General features: G+C 38.8%; 1 protein-coding gene across 1 annotated transcript in view; it reads right to left on the bottom strand.

The window, feature by feature from the left end:
- Rab5a (RAB5A, member RAS oncogene family) overlaps positions 1-24,591 on the bottom strand; it is a 35,659-nt gene that overhangs the window by 8,888 nt on the left and 2,180 nt on the right. The window contains exons 2-4 of the mRNA XM_042680054.1: positions 22,256-22,511; positions 2,657-2,808; positions 2,085-2,207 (exon numbers count right to left, since the gene is read on the bottom strand). Of these exons, the coding sequence (XP_042535988.1) occupies positions 2,085-2,207; positions 2,657-2,808; positions 22,256-22,418 (438 nt within the window). The 5' untranslated portion in view covers positions 22,419-22,511. The remainder of the gene's footprint in view (positions 1-2,084; positions 2,208-2,656; positions 2,809-22,255; positions 22,512-24,591) is intronic.

The following is a 24,591-nucleotide window of genomic DNA, read 5'->3' as shown; positions in this document are numbered from 1 at the left end:
GTGTGAACCACTAGTGCTCAGCTTCTACACACACACACACACACACACACATATATACATATAGCTATATTATATGGCTACATATTATAGCTAATATTATATAGCTATAACTAGACTTTTCTGAGAGGTGGTTTAAGAAATTCTGATTAGAAGGCTTGTTTTTAAGGGGCTGGAGGCATGGTTGGTAGAATGCTAGTCAATTAGCAAAAGTGTCAGGCAGTGACTTGAAGTCCCAGTTTCCAACCAAAAAAGAAGGTTTCTTTTAGAACTATAAGCACTTATTTTGAAGAAAGAATATTCTGAATCATCTATCTCAGGTGACAAAATAAACTGCATTTTTTATACTTTATTTCTGAATGTCCTTTTAAGAATAACCAGATGTAGGGCTGGGAAGGTAGCTCAGTGGTAGAGTGCTTGCCTTGCATGCATAAGGCCCTAAGTTCGATTCCTCAGCACCACATAAACAAAAAAAAAAAAAAATAACCAGATGTGAGCAAAAATCATATATATATATATATATATATGTATATATATATATATATGTATGTTATGATTATGTGTATTATAAATGTTGACAGACATTGGTAATGAGTAGAAAAAGAAATAAAAGGGACAATACTTCCTACAGTGAGTGGATATAGATGGATAATGGTAGAGGACAATCATTATTTCTGCACTGTTGGTATATAACATTTTATTTTATTTATTTATTTTAGGGTCCGGTCGTGGGGCCTGAACTCTGGGCCTGGGCGCTGTCTCTCAGCTCTTCAGCTCAAGGCTAGCGCTCTACCACTTGAGTGACAGCACCACTTCCAGCTTTTTTCTTTTTGCTAATGTGGTGTTGAGGAATCGAACCCAGGGCCTCAGGCATGCAAGGCCAGCGCTCTACCACTGAGCCACCTTCCCAGTCCCAAAATTTTAAACTGTTTAGGTCAGCAAAATCAGTTCACACAGTATACTACCATAAAACTAAAACAGTATTTAAAAATTCTGTTTTAAAAGCCAGCCAGGAGAAGAAAGTCTGTGACTTTTCTTTTTTTGTCATTCTTGGGGCCTGAACTCTGGGCCTAGGTGCTGTCCCTCAGCTCTTCAGCTCAAGACTAGCACTCTACCACTTGAGCCATAGCACCACTTCCAGCCTTTTCTGCTTATGTGGTACTGAGGAATCAAACCCAGGGCCACGTGTATGCAAGGCAAGCACTCTACCACTGAGCACCTTCCCAGCCTGTGAGACTCATCTCCAATTAACGACCAGAAAACTGGAAGTGGCACTGTAGCTCAAGTGGTAGAGGGCTTGCCTTGAGCTGAAGAGCCCAGGCCCAGAGTTCAAGCCCCATGACCAACAAAAAATAAAAAAAATGGTTTCAAGCCGGGCGCTGGTGGCTCACGCCTGTAATCCTAGCTACTCAGGAGGCTGAGATCTGAGGATCGCGGTTCAAAGCCAACCTGGCCAAGAAAGACCGTGAGACTCCTATCTCCAATAAACCACCAGAAAACCGGAAGTGACGCTGTAGCTCAAGTGGTAGAGCGCTCGCCTTGAGCTGAAGAGCTGAGGGACAGCGCCCCGGCCCAGAGTTCAAGCCCCATGACCGACAAAAAAAAAAAAAAAAAAAAAAAGGTTTCAACAGGATAAATATATTTTTTGTGGTCCATGCCAGGCAAGTACTCTACCACTTAACAGTATATACCTCTAACTACATGAAAAATATTAGTAGTACATGAAGTACATTATATTTCTTTAAAATCTGTATTTCCTATTTTCAAAGATTTTAAAATCATTTACAAAAAAATGTGCTTCTGGAGCTGGGTACTGACAGCTTATGCCTGTAATCTACTCAGAAGGCAAAGATCCATAGATCATGGTTAGAAGCCAGATTGGGCAGAAAAGTCCATGAGACTCTCAACCACCAAAAAGCTGGAAGGAGAGATATGGTTCAAGTGGTAGAGTGCCAGCTTTACGCAAAAAGGCTAAGAGACAGTGCCTAGGCCTTGAGTTTAAACATTCTCTCTCTCTCTCTCTCACACACACACATATACACACACACACACACACACACACACACATACACTTAAATATACCATACCTGGAAATCTACAGCTCTTTTGTTTGCTAGATCAGCCTTGTTTCCTGATAAGGCTATTACAATGTTAGGACTTGCTTGTCTCTGAAGTTCTTTAACCCAGTTTTTCGCTCTTGCAAAAGACTCCTATTTAAACAAAGGAAAAGGTATTGGTGTAGGGCAAAAAATGGCTATGAAGCATCTGTGTGAGAGAGGCTTTTATAAATACTTCCTAAAGGCAACCCTGAAAAGGAAATTACACCATTTGAAATACTTCCATATTATAATTTTACTTGCAAAGCTTTGGCTATCAAAATTAATTTTTAAAATCTCTAATCAATTTTTTCTTTTTGCCAGTCCTGAGGCTTGAACTCAGGGCTTGGGCACTGTCCCGAGCTTCCTTTGCTCAAGGCTGGCACTCTACCACTTGAGCCACAGTGCTACCTCTGGCCTTTTCTGTTTATGTGGTACTGAGGAATTGAACCCAGGGCTTCATGTATGCTAGGCAAGCACTCTACCAGTAAGCCACCTTCCCAGCCTCTGATCAATTCTGAATTGGATCTTCAAACTAGCTTCAGAGTAAGATTAGTACTTACCTCATTTGTGATATCATACACAACTATGGCTGCTTGTGCTCCTCTGTAGTACATTGGTGCTAGGCTATGGTATCTCTCTTGACCAGCTGTATCCCATATTTCAAACTTTACTGTTGTGTCATCAAGACACACAGTTTGGGTTAGAAAAGCAGCTGAAAGCAGAAAACATCTGTAATAAGTTTATCATTTATGCTCAATGTTTTCACATCAGAAAATACCTGGAAAACTTGATATACTGCATGCCTAGTTAATACAAGCTTTAAGTAAATACAAAACCAGGTGCTTCAAACCAGATATATGCCTTTGTACAAGACCTGTGCAGTACAATGAAAGACTGTTATAATATTAAGCCAGTCTAAGTCTCCATTTCTATATTGCTCTACAATTTATTAAGTTCATAGATACTGATATTCCTGAAAAAACAATGCAGTCAGCCTTTTGTATCCGTGGATTCAACCGAACATATGACAAAAATACTTAGCTGAAAGTTGTTTCTGTACTGAACATGTATAGAATTTTTCATTTTTCACTAACAATTACAATATAACTAATTATGCAACATTTCCATTGAATTAGGTATTGTAAGTGATCTAGAGATGACTTGAGTATATGGGAGGCTACACAGAGGTTATGTGTAAACACAGTGCCAATTTATAGAAAGGATTTGAGCACTTGCAGGTTTCTGTACTTCCAGGGGAAGCATATCTCCTGAAACTAAACCCACCAGAAACCTAACGATGAGTACATTTCTTAAAACATCTACACTGATGACACAAAGCTCTGTTGCATTTGTTTGTTCTGGCATATTTTAGTGATTGAGACCCAGTTCATATTTGTTACATTACCTTTTAAAATGTAATAATACTGCCAATCACCATTATTTCAACATAGATCTTATATAATTTGAATTTGTTCAATAGATTCCATATTTCTTCCTACTTCTCTCATATTTTGTCCTAAGAATTTTCTTTTTCTATGCTTTTGAGTCTAATTTCAATACAAAGAAAGTACCAAAAGTATCATTTTAGAATGATCCTTTGTTAAAAGATCTGTGTAAATTCAATTAACAGAATAAAGACATGAAATGTACAAAAATGGGCTGGGAAGGTGGGTAGAGTGCTTGCCTTGTATGCATGAGGCCCTGGGTTCGATTCCTCAATACCACATAAGCAGAAAAGGCTGCAATGGCGCTGTGGCTCAAGTGGTAGAGTGCTAGCCTTGAGCTGAAGAGCTGAGGGACAGCGCCCAGACCCAGAGTTCAGGTCCCACAACCAGCAAAAAAAAAAAAAAGAAGAAGAAGAAGAAGAAGAAAAGAAACGTAGAAACAAACAAAACAAACTAGCCACACAAGGGGACTGAGTTCAGTTCAACAGCATGTTACTAGCAACATCCTCCGGCAAAAGACTCACACAATTTTAGCAGCTTGCAGCCACCTTGCCTAGCAATTTCTCCTATCAACTCTAGTACTGAGGACTCTTCTTTAGCCCTATCACTCCTCCTTTCAGCTAAAGTGTGGTACTCAAATCCTTTCCTAAACTAACTCATGAAGAATAATCTCTTTGTCCAAACTGTACCAGTGTATCAAGTTTTGCCAAATGTAAACCACAGACGTAATTCCTTTCTATCAGTTTATAGTGTTATAGAGAGGATGATTCTATTCTTATATAACCACATATATAACATTTTAAATGTTATTATTTAGGTCAACTGGTTTAGTACCAAGGAGGTACAATCATCTGAATTTTCAAACATTAAAGCTGGAAATGTCTTTGACCTAGATTCTATGAATTCATACAGTGAATCTCATTTTAAATATATCTTAGTTAGGTTCAAACTTCCAATTTCTAAATAATATCAGCAGAAATATCTATTTCCTAAGATTCTGAAACTTACATTAAATGATACTAATGAAAAGTTCTTGTGGAATAAAAATACTCCCCCTCCCCCCACCTGCCGCCCTGCATTGTTGCCAGTCCTGGGGCTTGAGCTCAGGGCCTTAGAGCTATACCTGAGCTTTTGTGCTCAAGACTAGTGCTCTATCTACCACTTGAGCCACACACTATGGCTTTTGGTTGGTTAACTGAAGATGAGTCTTATGACTTTCTTGCATAAGTTGGCTTTGAATGATGATCCTCAGATCTCAGCCTCCTGAGTAGCTAGGACTATAGACAGAAGCCTGAGGCACTAGCTTAAAAAATAAATTTCAAACACCTAAAATTATAGTGGTACACATTTATAACCCTGAACTGGGAGGCTGAAGAAAGAGAAACCTAAGTTTCAGGCTGTCTTGAACTATTTAAGAGTTTCAGACTATCCTGGGCTACATAATGACACACTATATCTCAAAACAAAACAAAAAAAACCCCTCAAACCCAACAACCATGACTAATACTAAATCCTTGAAACTGTTTCTTTTCCAAAAAACAAGGAAAGAAAAGATGACTTTATCACAAACAAAACTTACAAGTATAGTCTGATGCAAACTTAGACAAACCTAATTAAAATTTATAGTAAGACTTTGCTTTCTCTTTTATTTTTTGGGTCCGGTCGTGGGGCCTGAATTCTGGGCCTGGGCACTGTCCCTCAGCTCAAGGCTAGCGCTCTACCACTTGAGCCACAGTACCACTTCCGGCTTTTTTCTTTTTGCTTATGTGGTGCTGAGGAATCGAACCCAGGGCCTCAGGCATGCAAGGCAAGCGCTCTACCACTGAGCCACCTTCCCAGCCCCTGCTTTCTCTTTTAGATATAGTATGACCACAAACTACAGTAGTAATAAAATATCTACTTCAAAATTCATACTTCTATAAAATCAGTTCATGTCTCAGGAAAGCAATTATTAGCTATTCTGCCCTTAAAAGAAATATTGGGGGGGGGGGAGGGATGGTAAGAGAAAAACAGGGGGTCACAATGTTCAACAAGAAATGTACTCATTACTCCTCTATCTGTACAGCATCTTCACAATAAAACTTTTTTTTAAAAGGAAAAGAAAAAAAAGTCTGTCAGACTCTTGTCTCCAATTAACCACCAGGAAATTGGGGCAAAAAAGCTCAGGAACAGCACTGAGGCCCTAAGTTCAAGCCCCATGACCAACCCCCACTCCCTCCCCCCCAAAAAAAACAAGAAAGAAAGAAATACGGCTTGACTCTCTGTCCAGTTATAAAGACCATTCGTCTTTATAAATGTATGAACAAAAAATGCCAAATAAGCCGAGTGTTAGCAGCTCACATCCTTGCTATTCAGGGTGAGATCTGAGGATTGTGTTCATCTCCAACCAACCATCAGAAAGCAGAGGTGTGGCTCAAGAGGCAGAGCTCCAGCCTTGCGCTAAGAGAGTACAAGGTCCAGAATTTAAGGCCTAGTATTGCCATGTGCATGTCACATACATAAAAACACATGTATTAACAGAACCGTTTATTAGTATGGTTTTTCCGTAAGTATAGATTACACTAGTAGAATAAAAAATCACTTTACCAAATTATAAAAACAGGATAATCTATATTTAATCCTAATAAACACAGATTTCTTAGTTTTAGCACATATCACCCCAAACGTAGTATTATGAATAACAGCAAAACTCTTGGGTATTCTCTACGAATCTCAGAACAAAACAAGAATGTCCGCTATCCATATCATTTCATATATCCCTTATAATAGTAAAAACAGTGACTGGAAAGAAGCATTATTTGAAAGCATGAGTGTCATTTAAATCCAAATGTTAAATACGTTCTTTAAATTGGCTAGAATAGACAAATAACTAGGTACAATTTTAGAAGGGGAAAGAATCCCAGTCAGATCACAAAAACAATTCATTAAATTTCTGTTGTCACCTTCATTCCACTTAAAAATTCTCTGCCATCCACCCTAGTTGTCATCTCCTCTTGGTCCTCCTAAAAGCTCCCTGTGTAAATATGGTTCACATTAATGACTTAGGCATCTTTTCCTATACTTGAAGAGTTCCTTGAGAAAAATACCTACTAGCTCTTCTCTATAACCAGCATCCTAGTTCGTACAGGATTTAAACATGTCTGCTAGGAAGTTTCTAGAGCTTGTGGACCAATCTGGGTCACATAATAGTAAAACTCTTATCTCTAAAGACAGCATATGGAACCATTTAAAAGCTATTTTACATAATGCCTAAATAGAGAGCGCATAAATGGAATAGTTACTCCAAAATGATTCTGGTTCAAGTTACCTTTAATCCAAAACTCTGAAATGTGAAATGCTCTAAAAATCTAGTTTTATTTTAAGAGCATAGAGACAATATCAAAATAGACAATACCACATGATGATACCTTATTTCAGTACTAAATTGAAAATAAAAAAAATTACCTTAAGGCTAAATACATAAAGATGTTATATAAATGAATTCAGGGTTTAGATTTAGGTTCTAAAAAGGTATCTCATTATGTGTATGCAAGTATTTCATAATTTGAAAATAATCCATAATCTAAAATACTTCTGGTTCCAAGTACTGGAATAAGGGATGTAACACAATCTCAAACAAATACATCATTTGTGTGGATGTGCTGGTCCTGAGGTTTGTACTCAGGGATTCGGTGCAGTACCTGAGCTTTTTTTGCTCAAGGCTAGCAACTCTACTACTTGAGCAAGCAGCTCTACTTCTGGACTTTTGATGGCTAATTGAAGATAAGAGTCTCACAGACTTTGCTACCTGAGCTGGCTTTGAACCAAGATTTTAGATCTCAACCTCCTAAGTAACTAGGATTACAGACGTGAACCACTAGACACCCGTCTATCATATTTTTAATTTGCTAACGATACTGTACTATTGTTCATGTATGTAATCTAGGAAGAAGAAAAAGACCAACATGGCACCAAAACTGTATTAGAATATATAAAAATACATATTACAATAGCACAAAAAAGATGGAAGTATTACCAGAACATGTCAGCTCTGAATAAGATTGTGCTATATATAATATATTCTAAGGCCTTACTGTATTGTAATTTCTCCCCTAAATTTTAGTAAAAACTTTAAATTCTTAGTACTTCTAAAAAAACATATTAGTCATTTATAAAATCAAAAAAAATTCTGCTACTCAAATATAAACTACTTCATCAGTATTGTGCAACATTAACCAACCACAAACTTACCTGAATCTGCAAAAACACTTTAATTTATCCAAAACGTCTATTTTCTGGCTAAGAACCATCACTTTCTTAAGACCTCTTCATTTTCTCTTCACTTCCTTCCATCACCATCACTAGCAGTTGGTGTTCTTTTCGGGCCCACATTTCACAAAGAAACATCTTTTATCACTTCGAGAGTTACTGTGCACTCGACGACAAGTAGAGAAAAACAAAGCTGCGTTGAGATGCAGGTGCAGGCCTGTCTAATAGACTCCCTCTTTGAACTACATGAGGAGCTCCTTATAAGCAAGCCTGGTGGCAAGCAAGTAGAGTGTGAGTGAGTGAGTGAGTGCGTGCGTGCGTGCGTGCAGTCGTGGGATTTAAACTCATGGCCTGGGTGCTGTCCCTGAGTTTTTGTGTTCAAGGGTCTCTACCACTTGAGCCACAGGTCCAATTCTGGCTTTTTGATGTTTCATTGGAGGTAAAAGACTAATGGAGTTTCCTGCCCAGACTGGCTTAGACCTTGATCCACAGATCTCAGCCTCTTGAATGGCTAGATTATAGGCGTGAGCCACACCTGGCTAAGCAAGTAGTATTTTATTCTCAGCTAAAACTACAAATAACTATTATAGACATTGGGTTTGTTGAGAATAACTCACTCAAACTATTAAGTCGTAATACCAAAGTCCCACAACCTTAATAGGCAAGGAAGAGACAGCATTACTAAAGGAAAGGAAAAAGATACAGATTGATGGCATCAAACCAAAGAGTAACAAAAAGCAAGTTAATAGCTCTAAAATAATTCTACATGAACTAAGCAGAAGGGGAAAACAGAAAAACTGAGGAATACCACTCTACTTTCAGTTCTAGCGATAGAACCCAAAGTTTCATACTCTACCACTGAGCTACATTTCCTAGTCTTCCAAGTGGCAATGTGTCAAATTTGACAGGAAAAAAATTACTTTATTACAATCAAACAAAAATCCTCTATGAGAAGACTACTATTGGATTCAATAGCAAAAAATCAGAGACTTGAGTCTGCAAACATGTCATACACCTAACACACAGCGGGGCAAACACATTAACACAACAATTCTGAAAGAATTTTGACATGTAGCAAACTCACAGTAGTGCTTTGCATTATAAGGCCCTGTATTTAAATCCCCAGCATATAAAAAACAAAACCAATTTTTTTTTTTTTTTTTTTTTTTGGTGCCAGTTCTGGGGCTTGAATTCAGGGCCTGGGCACTGTCCCTGAACTGCTTTTGCACAAGGCTAGTGCTCTACCAATTGAACCACAGCTCCACTGTTTTCTGTTTATGTGGTACTGAGGAATCAAAATCAGGGCTTCATGCATGCTAGACAAGCACTCTACCTCTAAGCCACATTCCCAGCTCAACAACAAAATTTTAAGCCAAGTATCTGTGGCTCATACCTATAATCCTAGCTACTCAAGGACTTGAAACCTGAGGATCATGATCCAAAGCCAATCCAGGCAGAAAATCAGAGACGCTTACCTCCAAATAACCAGCAAGAAACTGGAACTGGAGGCATAGCTCAAGCAGTAGAGCTAAAGAAGCTGAGCCAAAGAACAATGCCCTAAGTACCAACAAGCCCCAGAACCAACAGACATAGACATAAACACACAGACAGACAGACACAGACACACACACAGACATACACACACACAAATTAATTGCCAGCTGATTTGGTACTTCTACTTCTGAATGTGGTAATAGCCTTATTCACAGTAGCTGAAATGTGAAGCAGCCCATGTATCCAAAACTGGATGAATGGACACACAAAATTCAGTATATCCACACAATAAACTAGTCAGCCTTAAAAAAGAGAGAGAGAGAAAGCCAGGCCAGACACCAATGGCTCATGCCTGTTAATCCTAGTTACTCAGGAGTCTGAGATCTGAGGATCATCATTCCAAGCCAGCCCAGGCAAAAAAGTCCGTAAGACTCTTATTTCTAATAACCAAAAAAAAAAAAAGCCAAAAAAAAAAAAAAGCCAAAAGTAGAGCTGTGGTTCTAGTGGTAAGAGTGTCAGAGCCAAAGAAGCTCTTGGACAGTGCCAAGACCTAAGTTCAAGCCCCAAGACCGGCATAAAAAGGAAAAAAAGAAAGAAAAAAGAAAAAAAAGAGCCAGGCATCGTTGTACAAGCTTGTACCAGCACTTATAAGGGTAAGGCAGAAGAAAGCCAAGCTGGTCTACATACTGAGCTGCAAGCCAGCTGGGGCTTCACAGTAAGACAGTCTCAAAAGTAAACACACAAACAGGTGACATGTTAGAACATGGATGAACTCTGAACTTGGAGGACATTATGCAAAATGAAATAAGCTTGTCACAAAAGAAATATTAAATACTATTAGTCCAATCTAGAAAGTAGAATGCTAGCAAGAGGTAATTATAGTTTAATGGATGGAAAACTGGAGAAGATAAAAGTTCTAGCAGGTTACAACTTAACCTGCACTTAACCATTGAACCTTATACTTTCAATGTTTAAAATGGTTAAGTTCCATATTATGAATACTACAATTAAAAAAAATCAACGAGCAACATCTAAAATAAGTTGAAGTCCTTGAAAATATTGACTCATAGTACCTAAGTGTTCATGAGATTTAAAAAAAAAAGAGAGAGAAGCTACTAATTAGGACGTCAACACTGTCTAAGGGAAAGGATATTACTTTCTATTTTTTGGGGCAAAACTATGTAGACTGCAAGCATGTGACATCGTGTCTCACTTGACAGCTGGCCTTAAAACAGTGAGATCACAGGATACACTTAGGGGAGGAACACAATATAAAATAACATTTATTGAAATAAAAAATGAAAAAGGTATCTATCACCTATCTATGATCTATCAGGAGAGAACCAACTAACAAGGATGTAAGCTAGTCTCATGTTACTAGCTGAGATTTACCACACAAGGTACTCCTGAGAGTACACTGATGTACATATATTGTTTTACTCCATCATCCCAGAATGAACTGGGAAACTTCTGAGCCAAGAACCTGTGCTTACCAAAGAGGATACAACCTTGAAAAAAATGCTCTTTGCTTTAAAAAGTCTACAATCTATCTATCTATCTATCTATCTATCTATCTATCTATCTATCTATCTATCTATCTATCTATCTATCTATCCATCCATCCATCCAGTTTAGGCTTACATAACAAATTATTTGCTAAAACTGAATTAGGAAGGATTATAAAGAAAAAGACAAGAAATGAGGAGAGGTCATTATAACTTATTAACTAGTATCAAAGATTTCCAACCAAATAGCACAGAAAAGCAAAATGATATTTATTTGGCTTTAAGGGATACAGTTATGTATGAAAATGTCTATGAATGACAGTTTATCTATTGAAAATACTAAACCTAAATAGTACTTTATAAAACGTTTAGGGCTGGGAATGTGGCTTAGTGGTAGAGTAATTGCCTAGCACACATAAAACCCTTGGTTTGATTCCTCAGTACCACATGAACAGAAAAAGACAGAAGTGGTGCTATGGATCAAGTGGTAGAGAACTAGCCTTGAGCAAAAGAGCCCAGGGACAGTGCCCAGGCGCTGAGTTCAAGTCTCAGGACTAGCAAAAAGAAAACAAACTAACAAAATAACCCAACTTCTAAAATACACGAAGGCAGGTTATTGGGGGGGGAGGGGGGGAGACTCTTTCTTTCCCATTTCTTGGTTCAAAACAAGGTACCCACTTTAACAAAAATCTCCCAGACTATTAAGCATTAATGGCTTTGAAAGTGATTCTGGGGAGGGGGGGGGGGTTCATGGGCTTGAACTCTGGGCCTGAGTGCTGTCCCTGAGCTCTTCAGCTCAAGGCTAGTGCTCTACTACTTGAGCCACAGCACCACTTCCAGTTTTCTGGTGGTTTATTGGGGTAAGAGTCTCATGAGCTTTCCTGCCTGGGCTGGCTTTGAACTGAGATCCTAAGATCTCTCCTCCCGAGTAACTAGGATTACAGGCATGAGCTACTGGCACCTGGCTTTGAAAGTGATTCTTTCATGCTTAGCATTAAGACTATTTGCAAAGTGAATTTTAAAAGTCCTAATATCAGAGAATTTTACATCACTGGAAAGGCACAGAAGCCTAATGGCGAACAAGAGAGAGGAAGGACTCTAGGACACAGGGCTGGGAAGGAATAGCTGTATGCCTATAATCCAGCACTCAGGGAGGTGAGAGGACAATGAGTTCTACAAGAGCCTGGGCTATAAGGCAAGACCCTATACACAAAAATAGAAGAAAAAAGGGGAACAGAGAGAAAAAAAAAAGAAATCCCAGGGTATCAATTACAGGAAACCTGCAAAGTCAGAATCTAATTATTTATGGCAAGCAACTCCCAAAGAAAATGGGAGATGGAGTGTGCTAACAGCAGTCATGAAAAGACTGGACTCCTTTAGATCCCAGTAGTGTCATTAGATACAACTCCTTTTTGGTTCTATAACTACATGTTACAGGAATAACTCCAGGAAGAAAATTCTAAAATGATATTCACTGCTGGATGATCACCTAAAACTGCAGACAAAAAAAGTGAAGATTAAGTGTCCAACAACAGAGCTAGGGATGTAGCTCAAAGGTAAGAGTGCTTGCCTATCATGCACAAGGCCCTGAAGGGAAGGGCGATAGTTAAAAAAACAATGTAATAAAAAATGACATTAAATTACTAAAATAAAAATGAGTAAATACAGAGCAATTTCATCATTAACAAAGTAGAACATAATATGATCATAAAGAAAAATGATGAAACTTTTGATATAGATAGCCCTCATAGCAGACTGTATTTTCTAAGATGGTTACACTAACATTTAGCATAGCACATTCAGTATGACTTTGGAACTCCTCACAAGCCTGTGAATACAATAGAATTGATGCAATGATTTCTAGAGCTAAGTAAAAAGAAGGCATCCATTTTTGACCTTGTTCTTTCGAACTACTCACTCTTAAGCCCAGCTATCATGTAATGAAAAACACAGGCCAGGTAGTGAGGCCACATGTAGGAGTTCAAATTGAGGTCCTAACAGTTATACCAACTGCTAGACATGTTATGATGATTCAGCTACAGAGAGCAAATGAAAACCACCTACTAAACCCAAACTGTAAGTTGACAAAATGGTTTTAAGTCTAAGTTTACGGTTCATTTGTTTCTCAGGAACAGATAACTAAAACAGTATTAAACAATAAAGTATGTTATAAAGTAAGTCTGATAGGTTTCAAATTTGATCAGAAAAACTACAGTATTTCAAATTTTGTAAAAAGGAAGAATGCAAAATTTGAGTAAAAATAACCTTCAAGGATATACAAGGTGACATTATCTTGGGAGAAAGGAACTCAAGCTAGCAGACAAGGAAGTATCACAGTTACCTAAAACAATGCAGGCAGATAGCACAAAAATGAAAACACTGAAGCCAGGTACTAAGGGTGGCTTATACCTGTAATCCTAGCTACTCCAGAGTAGCTAGGTTTGAAGCCAGCACAGGCATAAAAAAGTGACCTCTATCTCAATCAACAGTTGGATGCAGTGGCACACATGCCTGTCATCCTAGCTATATGAAGATTGAGATCAGGAGGATTATGGTTTCATGCTAGCCCCCCAGATAGACATGAGACCTCATTTCAAACTGAACACAGATTGGTGCATACCTGTAATCCTAGCTACACAGGAGACTGGGATATGAGGATCAAGATTCCAAGCTAACCCTGGCAGCAAAGTCCATGAAACTGTCTTCAATTAGCTACCAAAAAGCTGAAAGTAGAGCTGTGGCACAAGTGGTAAAGTGCTAGACTTGAGCAAAGCAGTTCAGGGACAGTGTCCAGGCCCTAAACTCAAATGTCAGGACCAGCACAAAAAAGACCTGGATGCAGTGATATGTGCCTGTTATCCTAAGGAGGATGTGTAAACAGATACATCACCATACAGGCTGGCCTGGGTATACATGTAAGACCCTATTCAGAAAACAGTAAAGGCAAATGGCTAGGGGTGTGGCTCAAGAGGTAAAATGCTTGTCTACTAAGTGCAAAGTCCTAAGTTCAAACAAAGGGATATTAACTTAGTGATATGTGTCATTACATTTTCATCTAAGTCTGCTGCCCTTCATTCATTCTGTAGTGCTGGGCCTCAAGCATTCTAGGAAAGCCTTATACTATTGAGGTAAATATCCCTTAGGCCCCAATTTAATATTTCACACTATTTTCCTTAAGTAATATACAAAAGAGGCTAATACCTTCCAAATAGTATATAATACGATGCTTGTCATGTGTACAGTAATTAGATTTTCTAATTTGACATATTTTCTTCCAAGGAAAACACACACATGCACACATACATACACATTAAACCTCCAGAATAAGTGTTAACACTGAATAAAGATCTGTTTTGAATCCAAGCTGTACTCAGTTGCAAGACCTCAGGCAAACCACTTAAGTTATTGTTCCAGCTTGCTTTTTCCTGAAGTTGGTATTAATATTAGTTATGGTAAAGTAGAAGCTTATAAAAATGCTGTATAAAACCTGTAAATGTATCAGCTAATTAAGTATTCTGTGTTAATTAATATCAGCCTGTATCTCTGTGAAGCCACATTTTTACTACTTACTTCCAAATGCAAAAAAGCAAGAAAATGAATTATATTCATGCAACAACTCAAATAAATAATAAAATAGTTGAATATTCTCAGACATTACTTTTATGCAAAGACACAACACTACTGTCTTGAGCCAAGGCCTGGTGTCACATACACCTAATCCTAGCTAGAACTTGAGAAAACGAGGAACAAGTGTGAATACATAGATTCCAAGCAAGCCCGAGCTTAATAGCTGATCTTGTCTCAAAATAAAAAGAGGACAAGGGGCTGGGAATGGTGGTATACTCCAAGCTACTTGAGAGGTAGTCTGAGGTCAGCCTAATATTCAGCATGAGATTATTTGAAATGAAATTAAAAGCAAAAGAACCAGGGGCATGATTCATTCAAATAGTAGTGTTTGATAAACAAAAGGTTACCAATACCCGCCCCCCCAACACACATTCAACTCCTCAAGGACTGCCGATGATCTATATGATAGAGTGCTTGCCTAGCACATGCAAAGTCCTGTTTGATCCCCATATCTTCCATTTCGAACAGACAAAATAAATACATACATACATAAACAAAAAGATGGCATTGGCTGGGTGCCCATGGCTCATGCCTGTAATCTTAGCTACTCAGGAGGCTGATATCTGAGAATCATGGTTTGAAGCCAATTCATGAGACTCATCTCCAATTAACCACCAAAAAGCCAAACAAGCTGTGGTTCAAGTGGTACAGTACTATCTTTGAACAAAAGAGCTTTTGACAGTGTCTAGGCCCTGATTTTAAGCCCTATGACCAACACAAAAAACAACAAAAAAAAGAACCTCCAAAAAAAAAAAAAAACCGGGGGGGGGAGGGGAGGCTGGGAAGGGATGTGAAGGGTAAACAAAGGAGGAGCTGCAATTCTTGATAAGAAATGTACTCATTATCTTGCCCATGTAATTGTAACCCCTCTGTACAGTATGTTCACAAAAAAATAAAAATTTAAAAAAAAAACCCCAAACACAAGAACACCTAAATTACTATTTGTTCATCCTGTTTCTAGCCTTTTTAAAAAACCTATTACATCTGTGAAGCAATGCTTAATACATTAAATTGTAAATTATATTTTGCACTATTTGCAAAGCACTAGGATTATTTTCAAAAGTTCAATGTGACCGGTAATATTCTCATCTTGATTCGTGCTTACATGACTAATCATGTAAAAAAATTTGTTTTAAAGAGCTGGACCTGGGTAGTCCACTCTTGTAATCCTAGCTACTCAGGAGGCTGAGATCTGAGAATCACAGTTCAAAGCCAGCCTGGGCAAGAAAGTCTATGAGACTTTAATTGCCAAAAACAAAAAAACAAAAACAAGCCAGAAGTGGAGTTGTGGCTCAAGTGGTAGAGTGCTAGTATTGAGAAAAGCTCAGGCAAAGCACTCAGGCGCTGAGTTCAAGCCCCAGGATCAGCACACACATACACACACACAAGAAAAAAAGCACCCCAAATCAAAATCCTATATACTTTTCTCTCTTGGACACCCTATTCTCCACATTCTTGTGGGCAAGCTTCTCAATGATGCCTAAACATGTTAACTCAAATTGTGTTGTAAACAAAATAATGTAACTGTAACACCAGATTATTATATGTCCTAAAAAGCAAAGAAACAACAGTTCTCAAAAATTTCTCATGTTTTCAGGTCAGATTTTTTTTTCCTCCACAAGTGACTCAGACCTGTAATCCTTGTTACTCAGAAAGCTGATTTATCAAGCAAGGTTTGAAGCCAGCCCCATCAGGAAAGTCTGTGACTCTTGTCTCCAATGAACCAGCAAAAAGCTGGAAGTGGAGGTGGCTCAAATGGAAGAGCACCAGACGAGACAAAAAGATAAGGAACAGTGGGCTGGGAAGGTGGCTCAGTGGTAGAGCGCTTGCCTTGCATGCCTGAGGCCCTGGGTTTGATTCCTCAGCACCACATAAGCAAAAAGAAAAAAGCCGGAAGTGGTGCTGTGGCTCAAGTGGTAGAGCACTAGCCTTGAGCTGAAGAGCTGAGGGACAGCGCCCAGGCCCAGAGTTCAGGCCCCATGACCGGACCCCCAAAAAAAAGAAGAAAAAAAAAAGATAAGGAACAGTGTCCAGGCCCTGAATTCAAGCCCTACTTCATGCACTTCCCCTAAAAAAAAAAAGATCTTTTTTCCTTTTTGAGGTTCTGGAAGTAAACACTTGGCCTTCCACATGCTAAGTATTCTGCAAGTGTGCTACACCATCAGCTCATAAATCTAATTTCTCCATTAATAGCCAAAAACAAAATCTTTCCAACCTTACAGAACCCACCCACTTATTTGAAACCCACTGTCTTTTTGTGCCTCTCAATGTATCTACAAGGTCAGCGCCTACAAACATCACAACATAGAGAACCAGAAAGCTAATAAAGGTAGAATGAACAGAGCCACACAGATCTCTCAATGGCCCAGCATATAATCTTATGCAAATTTCTTCAGAATATAACTGAAAATATGCTTCCTTCTAACCTTTTAACATGTATCTTCTTTAACACATACAAAAAAGTATAGTATCCGAAAAACATTTTTTCTAAACCAGAAGTAAAAATCCCAACACTTTGGAAGGCTGAGGCAGGAAGATCATAATTTGAGGCCAGCAAGTTTCAGCTAGTCTGAGCTACACAATAAGCCCCTGCTCTAAAACAAAAACTAAATGAAACAAAACATGCTGCTCTGGATACTTGTAGTTGACCTCTGGTTCTGCTGTTCTTAAAGTACCTTTAACAATGTGCAAGGTTGGCATGTTGGCCCAGCCTGTAAGCCCAACACTAAGGAGGCTGAGGCAGGAAGATCACAACTATGAGGCCAGCCTGGGTTGCACAATAAATTCCAACCAGAATTCAATAAGACTTTGCCTGAAAAACAGACAACAAATTTTAGTGTGCACCAGAATTCATGTGGAAGACGTGTTAAAAATCTAGATTATTGGCACTATTTTAATGTTTTGATTTAGCATGGGCATGCATACTTTTCTAAGTTCAAGTTCCTGGTAACGCTTATGTGCTGCGGAACAGAAACACCCCAACAAGCATCGCAGCATCTAGATTGGGAGCATGGCTTAAGTGGTAGTGTTGAGGCTGAGTTCAAACCTCAATACCACAAAGACAAAAACAAACCCCAACAGCACCGATAAATGCTTATTCTAAATGATACTTAGGACCCATTCATGTATAAATAGTTAAATGTCTTAATTGTGTGTGTGTGTGTGTGTGTGTGTGTGTGTGTGTGTGTGTGTGTGTTAAGAGAAACTCACTAGAAATCTTTCAAGTTTTTAGATATTCAAGATGTTAAGTGCAAGAAAGCCAGCCCTACCATCTAGCAAGGACTTGGATGAACAGCTAAGCCTAGAGATAAGGAAATAATTAAGAAAGACAACCTTTCATGCCCAATACTTTTTTAATAACCTCCAGGCTAATTTTAGGCAAACAGCAGGAATATAAATATCATGTAGATTTGTTGTTGGCTCTGGGGCTTGAACTCTGGGCCTTGGCGCTGTCCCTGAGCTCTTCAGCTCAAGGGGAGCTCTCTACCACTTGAGCCACAGTGCCACTTCCAGATTTCTAGTTAACTGGAGGTAAGAGTCTCATGGTCTTGCATGCCCGGGCTGGTTTTGAACCATGATCCTCAGATCTCAGCCTCCTCAGTAGCTAGGATGACAGGCATGAGCCACCAGAGGCTGGCTATCACGTAGACTTCAAACTACTACAAACAAGCTAGAACTTCTCAAATTACAAATCTTGCCACCAACCTATCTATCCTAATCAAAGGGCTACAAGGTTCAGGGAGTGAACAGTATAGAAGATAACAAGGATTCTTAAATCAAGTTAACATTTTTAGTAGAACCACACAAACTACAGAAGGTCCTTGCACTGATCATTCAACATTTCAGCATGATTTCTTGCCAGTCCTGGGGCTTGAACTCTGGGCTTGGGCACCATCCCTGAGCTCCTTTTGCACAAGGCTAGCTCTCTACCACTTGAGCCACAGTGCTACTTCCAGCTTTTTCTGTGATTAACTGGAGTCTGGTAGACTTTCCTGCCTAAGATGCCTCTGAATCATAATCCTCAGATTTCAGCCTCCAGAGTAGCTAGGATTATAGGTGTGAGCCATGTGCCTGGCTTAGGACAATATTATTATTAGACATAAAGTAATAAAAAAAAAATTGAAATGTGCCAGGCACCGATGGCTCAAGATATGAGGATCACAGTTCAAAGCCAGCCAGGGCAGGAAAGTCCCTGAGATACTTATCTCCAACAAATCACTAGAAAACCAGAAGTGGTGCTGTGGCTCAAGGGCTAGAGCGCTCACCTTGAGCTGAAGGGCTGAGGGCAGCGCCCAAGCTGAGTTCAAGCCCCACAACCGTCCAAAAAAAAAAAAAAAGTGAAATGCAAAAACAGTTAACCAGGTACATTTGCTAGATAACTTTCCATCACATATCAGTTAAAATAAAAAATACCTACTACTTACAAGATAGATACCTTTGAGATTGATTAGTTTTAGCTCAAATATTGAGAAGCTTAAATACTTAGGAACTGCTATAGTTGCTAAGAGCAAAGAGCTATTAGCAAAGGGTATTAAAAAACTAATTCTCTCTGGACCTGTGGTAGTGAATGCAGGTAATCCCCACACTTAGGAAACTAAAGCAGGAGGACTGCTAGTTTTGAGTCTAGCAATGGATACAAATGGGTACATAGATAGACCCTGTCTCAAAAAAGACCAACAGGGGCTAGGAGTGTGGCTCAGTGGTAGAGTGCTTGCCTTGCATGCATGAAGCTCTGGGTTAGATTCCTCAGCACCACATAAGCAGAAAAAGTAGGAAGTAGCGCTGTATCTCAAGTGGTGGAGTGCTAGCCTTGAGCTGAAGAGCTGAGGGACAGTGCCAAGGCCCAGAGTTTAGGCCCCATGACCAACAACAACAAAAACAAAACAAAAAGAAAAAGCTTTCAATTCTCACTATTATAACTCCTATAGAAACCAAACAGCATACTGAAAAGGTATTTAACAACAATCAACACAGAAATTTGCACACAAATTCCTTTTAAACAGTCAGACTCATTGTATAGAACTAGAGAACAGTGCAACTTCCTACACAGTAATGAAATTTTACAGAAAAACTTATTTAATGAAACGTAGACAATCTGTTATTACATGGAATATATAGAAGACAACTGGATTACCAAAAATAAATGTTATTCCCAGGCTCCTGGATGATAAAAGGGAGCACATAGCCAAGTCCTAAAGCTTTTTGGCCAACGGTATTTATCCCAGAATGTCTGTATACTGTGGAAAATGTTGCCACTGGCAGCCAAATGGCTTAAAGTGCAAAGATACAACCTAGCAGGTTTTTTTTACAGTTCTTTATATTAATTGGATCAGGTATACCTGTGCCAAGCTGCTTCTGGAAACTAAGCCTTCCTGGGAGATAACATTTCATTACTCACTAAAAAGGAAACTGCTGTTGTTGTTGTTGGTCATGTGGCTTGAACTCAGAGCCTGGGCATTGTTCCTGAAATTTTCTGCTCAAGGCTAGCACTCTACCAATTTGAGCCATAGTACTACTTCCTAAAAAGCAAACTTTAAATAAGGGTTTACGATATATTGTTTGTTGTTTTTTTGGTGGCAGTACAAGGGCTTGAATGCAGGCCATGGACACTGTCCCTGAGCTCTTGCTTTTGTTTGACTGTACTACTTGAGTTACACCTCTACTTACAGCCTTTTGCAGTTAATTGGATAAGAATCCAGACTTTCCTGCCTGTGCTAGCTTGGATCACAGCCTAAGGAGCTAGGATTAAAGGTGAAATCCACTATCAACCACTAACATTACCATTAACGTTTTGTTTTTTTTTGGTTGGTCGTGGGGCTTGAACTCTGGGCATGGTTGCTGTCCCTCAGCTCTTCAGCTCAAGGTAAGCTCTCTACCACTTGAGCCACAGCGCCACTTCTGGTTTTCTGATGGTTTACTGGAGATAAGTCTCATGGACTTTCCTTCCCAGGCTGGCTTTGAACTGTGATTGTCATATCTCAGCCTCCTGAGTAGCTAGGATTACAGGTGTAAGCCACTAGCACCCGGCAGCAACATTTTTTTTTTTAAAAAATCAAGTTTTCAACTCAAAACTCCCTGATACAAAAACTCCATGATAATTATATTTCTGATGATCAGCAATTATAAAAGAGTAAAACAATATGAACCACAACACAATATGCAAAAGCTGACAATTATCATTATACTAGTGAGTCAATTAAAATGGAAAACATCACTTAACTAGATAAAATAGCTTGTAACTTTATTTTACCACAAGGGTCCAAGATTATAAATAAAATTCTCAAATTGCTTATGAACATCCACTAACTGCATTGCGTTGCTTCTGAAAAATGGACTATAATGAGTATATGTTGTATTTCAAAAGACTTCCTACAAGTTTGGGGCTGAAATACGTTGCCGCAAATAATTACACACATACAAATAACCTTTGGAAAAAACACTGCTAAAAAGCATTATCTCATCTTGTATTTGAGATTTTGATCTACAAGAAGCTTTTTCCCCCACTGCTATGCAACTGTGTTTCTGATAAAATCTAGTTCATAAATCTGCAGCCCTCTTTTGACAACTACACAGTTGTCTCTCCTCTTGGTCCTCCTCTCGCATCTATATTCTACTACAATTACTGCTTGCAAGGCTTACTCTATCTTATCCTCCTTTTACCCTTTTGCTCTAGGGCCCATTTTCCTATTAACGTGTCTTTACACATATTACTTATGCCTTTTTTCTTTTTTGCCACTCCAGGGCTTGAACTCATAGCCTGTGCACTGTCCTTGAGCTTCTTTTGCTCAAGGATAGCAATCTACCACTTGAGCCACAATGCCACTTTTCAGCTTTTTTCTGTTTATGTGGTGTTGAGGAATCAAACGTAGGGCTTCTTGAATGCTAAGGCAAGCACTCTACCACTAAGCCACATTCCCAGCCCTACTTATGCTTTCTAAAAATTTTACATGTATATCCTGGTGACATTAATTTTACAAAATGGTACAATTTTACCTAAGCAGTCCAGTTATATAGAATTAAAATTAAGGTTAACTCTCTTCAGTTTAAAGCTAATATAAGCTAGAAGCTCATTTTCAAAACTTAGAATATTAACTATATTTTTATTTCTATCTATATTTTAGCTATAGTACAACCATGTTGGGGTTAACCAGAAAAATCATAGCTTTTGTTGTTGTTGTTGTTGGTTGTGGGGCTTGAACTCTGGGCCTGGGCGTTGTCCCTCAGCTCTTCAGTTCAAGGCAAGCTCTCTACCACTTGAGCCACAGCATCACTTCCAGTTTTCTGGTGGTTTATTGGAGATAAGAGTCTCACAGACTTTCCTTCCCAGGCTGGCTTTGAATCGTGATCCTTAGATCTCAGCCTCCTTAGTAGCTAGGATTACAGGTGTGAGTTACTGGTGCCCCACTAATCATGTAGTTTTTATCCTAACAAAAACCAAGGTAAGAATCAAGTAATGAAATCTACTAAAAACTTTTTTTTTTGGGGGGGGGGGGTTGTGGGTGGGTGCAGTCAGCAGTGGGGATTTAACTCTGGGCCTGGTCACTGCCCCTCAGCTCAAGGCTAGCACTTTACTACTTGAGCCTACAGCACCACTTCCAGCTTTTTCTATAATTAATTGGAGATAAGAATCTGACAGACTTTCCTGCCCGAGCTGGCTTTGAACTGCAATCCTCAGATCTTAGTCTCCTGAGTAGCTAGGATTATAGGCATGAGCCACCAGCGCCTGGCTTACTCAAAGTTTTTTGCTCCTTGTATAGTTATTCATAATCACACAACACCATCAATGTATTTATTACTATATGTTTCAGTTAAATGATGCAAAGAAAAAAGGTAATCTCACCCCCAATGGTACTCTCTTGAAATTCATGAAATTGGCCTTTCACAAAACGTAGCACTAGGCTTGATTTGCCAACGGCAGATTCTCCCAGAAGTACTAGTTTGAACTGGCATATTTTATTTCCAGTATTTGGCCCATTGGGTCTTGTTGCTCCTCGATTAGCCATATCCAAATTTGAAAGAAGTTCCTAATTTCACAGTGCTAAATGAACTTCCAGGATGCAAGGTATCAATTTTTTTCTTTCTGGAGATAAAGAGACCTGTAAAGAGACAAATTAAACACACAAATTAGTAAAACAAAGCAAATCCAGCATTGATCACTATGTAGTGAGTTTGGCCCACAGCCTATTATTGTATGGCAATTAGAACCTCTACTGGACATTTAACCTCATTTACTTTATTTCACTACCTTTTAAAGGAAATCAATTTAAAAACATAAGAGTAAAGCTGGGGGGCTGGGAAGGTAGCTCAGTGGTAGAGTGCTTGCCTTGCCTGCATGAGGCCTTGGGTTCGATTCCTCAGCACCACATAAGCAGAAGAAGCCAGAAGTGGTGCCCTGGCTCAGGAGGGGCTCAGGTGGTAGAGCGCTAGCCTGGGGCTGAAGAGCTGAGGCCATAGTTCAAGCCCCATCACTGACAAAAAAAAAGAGTAAAGCCTAAATTTTCAGTTTGTTTGGTGTTTTTAAGGCTAACATTCCTAACAGGGCTTGGTAGCAATAGCCTGCAGTGGCTGAGGCAGGAACATCTCAAATTCAAGACTAACTTGGGCTAAGTGGATAGATCTTGTTTTTTATTAAAAAGAAAAAAAAAATGGGGGCTGAGAATGTGGCTCAGTGGTAGATTGTTTGCTTAGCACGCATGAAGCCCTGGGTTCGATTCCTTAGTAGCACATAAAAGAAAAAGCCAGAAGTGGTACTGTGGCTCAAGTGGTAGAGCACTAGCCTTGAGCAAAAAAGCAGCTCAGGGACAGTGCCCACATCCTGAGTTCAAGCCCCATGACTGGCAAAAAAAAGTGAAAATTTAAAGGACTTGATTCTGTGGCTATGTAATATAGGGACTCAACAATATTCAGTTATGTACTATTGCAATCCTTATAAATAAGACAAGAACAAAAAGGTTAATTTGATTGAGGTCACAGAAGTAAGAAGGTGCTGGGTTTCAAACACAGGCAATCTGAAAGGTGACTCAAGAGTTTAGATTCTGGAGCTGGAGGTGTGGCTCAGGTGGTAAAGCAGTTGTTTGGCAGTAAGGTCCTGAGTTCAAATCCTAGTACTACCAAAAGAAGTTGAGGTTCTGAGCCACATTTCTTGGGTTAAAATTAATTTGAGGAATCCTAATACATGGAAATCATTTAAATAGTAAAGAACCTAGATATTAGTACTTGAAGGCCTCTGTTAAATGATGATTTTCATTTAATTAACACTTCCTGTTTTCTCATGTGCTCAAGTACTCCACATAAGGAAATGTTAACAATCTCTATCTAGTGGGTTAATAGTAACTACTTAAACTGCAAAATTTTTGTAGCTTTTGGACTTAACATATTTATGCCATTAGTCTTTAGTCTTGGTTTTGTTTGTGGTTGTTGTTTTGTTGGTCCTGAGGCTTGAACTCAGGGCTCTCTGTCCCTGAGCCTGTGTTCAAGGTTAGCGCTTACCACTTCTTGCTTTTTCTGTTTAAGTGGCACTGAGAAATCAAATCTAGGGTTTCATGCATGCTAACTCTACCACTAAACCACATTCCCAGCACCATTTTTTTTGAGATCTCTGAGACAGAGACTCACTGTGTAGCTCAAGCTGGTGTGATCTTGCTTCCAATTCCCAAGTGATAAGATTACAGCTCTACTCACAAATCAATCTTAACAGTTTATTGTCACCTTTAACCAAACTATTATTTATATTCTTAGTAACAAAACATATAACAATCTGTATGATTCTTTCTTAACCTTCCTATATTTTAGCGAGGCACCTCATAGGAATTAGCTATGCCATGTAATTTAAGTTTATGTAAGAAACACCTCTGAGAATAAGGAATTTATTACTAAACAAATCCATGAGTTTTTAGTTCTCAAGACTCATCTATGTTACGTTTAGAGACCTTATCTTTACCTATAGATACTGGCATATTTATAGATAAAATGATAAATCTAATCTGCTTCCACTATCCCACCTCACCTAAAAAAAACACACCAGATTCCAAAGTCTAATCCCAGTTATATTAATTCTGTTGGGGTAAATTCTTTAATGTCTGAGTCTTTATTTCATAATATCTAAGGTGCATATTTAATTTGAGAATTAAGGGACAACACATGGAAACAATGTTTTAATGCAGTGTGTACCACATA

This window comes from Dipodomys spectabilis, unplaced genomic scaffold (assembly GCF_019054845.1).
Source record: "Dipodomys spectabilis isolate Male_0828 unplaced genomic scaffold, ASM1905484v1 ptg000054l, whole genome shotgun sequence".
NCBI classification, from domain to species: domain Eukaryota; kingdom Metazoa; phylum Chordata; class Mammalia; order Rodentia; family Heteromyidae; genus Dipodomys; species Dipodomys spectabilis.
The sequence above is the reverse complement of the archived record's forward strand: the minus strand, read 5'-3'. Positions and strand labels throughout refer to the sequence as shown.